We start from the raw sequence: 1680 nt of genomic DNA, 5'->3' as shown, positions 1-1680 counted from the left end.
ACTGCTGAATGCAGTCGCATTAATGCAGTTTCATTAAACCATCGAAATTGCAATCATGAAGCATTATTTTTGACTTTCGAATGAAAAAATCATCACGTCACACCTGAAAGTGAAAACCAACCAACTCTGATAGATCCTGATTGTGGCCCAATCACCTTTTCTGCTTCAAATAGATCTTCAATCATTTCCCTTGCTCAGAAAATTTTGGTGCATTATTCTCTTTATTTCCAGCACATTTAGGCACCGAAAGCCTCGGTTACTATGTCCTTCAATGTAGGCCTCTGTGCTTTTGGGCGGTACTCTAGCTGCCATTGTTTTGCCTTCAAAAGTCCAAAGCTGTGACAAATGACGGGAGTGACATGGGAGGAAAAAGTGGGAAAATGAAGAGGAGGGTGGAAAGGCAACTCTCCAAAGCGGAGGAAGAAGGGATGATAGACTGACTGTCAGAGGTATTGTCAATATGAGGAGGAAGGGGAGAGAGGTGGGATCTACTAGTCAGGCCGCCTATTTTGTCAAAGGGAGCGTTCTAATTAGCGGGGATAAAAGAGGGGTGGAGACACATACGTGCACACACACACAACATCCATAAGTCGTAATCATAACACGGTCATATCCATCAAAGGCAAAGGCAGGTGGTTTTATTGACAACTAAAATTTAACTTTAAAACCGGAACTCCCTCTTTTAACGATGCAGAGTAGTTACTTATTTAAGGGTTATCGTGACACTTGGGGATGCAGCATAAACTTACTCTCTGAAGTCTGCTACTCCTACTATCAAAACACAATCCTCACTCCACTCCCATAAAACAAAAGGACCTAAATAAGCAGCTCCAGCCTTTTAATGGAGAGCTGTCCTGCCCTTTGTGGCGTCTAGAATGGTTACTCATCCCAAGGTTTGGCAAATAAAGCACAATCTTAAGTGAATTTAAGGCTGCCAAGACTCAGCACTCCATCAACTGCGCAAATCACTTGCGGACTTCCTTCTCCATTCCTCCTGGCTGTGACTGTAGTTCGGGTGGCCTCCACTAATTGAGGCAGCACAGCTAGCTACCAGCTATTAGTTCCATGAGGAGAGGACAACCTTGAGAGAGGGGACTTTGATCTCGCACTGAGTAGACAAGTTAAAATTGGCTAACCCAGGCTCATACATACTTTGTATGTACTTCATGTAATTTTCAAGGCGGCTAAACAAGAGCGGAACCTTTTGGAAGACTATCTAGTGTCTCTTTTAGAGGTACTTAAATTGCACAGATAATATCTCGATTAATACTTTGGCAGTACTGACTTCTTCCAACAGCTTGCATGTAATTTTGAGAAGCCATAATATCTATCTTTCTATCTTTCCTGGAAGTTTGACCAGCCCCAAAGGAACCGCCATGCAACTTACCAAGGAGAGTGGGTGAGCAAGCTTTGAGGGAGCCAGCATCTTCGCAGGCCAAAAGAATTGAATTAAAATACGTTTTTAGCCGGTTGGCGATCATAGTACTACGACAGATAATGCTTGCTTTGATTGACCACTTGACTGGGTAGGTTTTCGTAGTCGTTAGAACTAACTTCGACCCCATAGCATTAGCGCACTTACTAACGCGAATTCCAAGGAGGCCCTATTAAAGGGATCCTCAAGTCGGAAACAGCAGCATGCCTTAGGTCAAATCTCGTTCAACACTGAACCATTTACCG

General features: G+C 43.5%; 1 protein-coding gene across 1 annotated transcript; it reads right to left on the bottom strand. All coding sequences in view use genetic code 11, as the record gives it.

Moving 5' to 3' along the window:
- Positions 1-322: 322 nt before the first annotated feature.
- EGR_04576 (hypothetical protein) lies at positions 323-1426 on the bottom strand (the record flags this gene model as incomplete). The annotated part of the gene is made up of 2 exons (XM_024493825.1): positions 323-526; positions 1388-1426. 2 exons carry the CDS (start codon positions 1424-1426, stop codon positions 323-325), a joined length of 243 nt encoding a protein of 80 aa, XP_024351753.1.
- Between the last annotated feature and the right edge of the window lie 254 nt (positions 1427-1680).

Source organism: Echinococcus granulosus (genome assembly GCF_000524195.1).
Source record: "Echinococcus granulosus chromosome Unknown EG_S00029, whole genome shotgun sequence".
Taxonomy (NCBI): domain Eukaryota; kingdom Metazoa; phylum Platyhelminthes; class Cestoda; order Cyclophyllidea; family Taeniidae; genus Echinococcus; species Echinococcus granulosus.
This window is presented reverse-complemented; position numbering and strand designations above follow the sequence as displayed.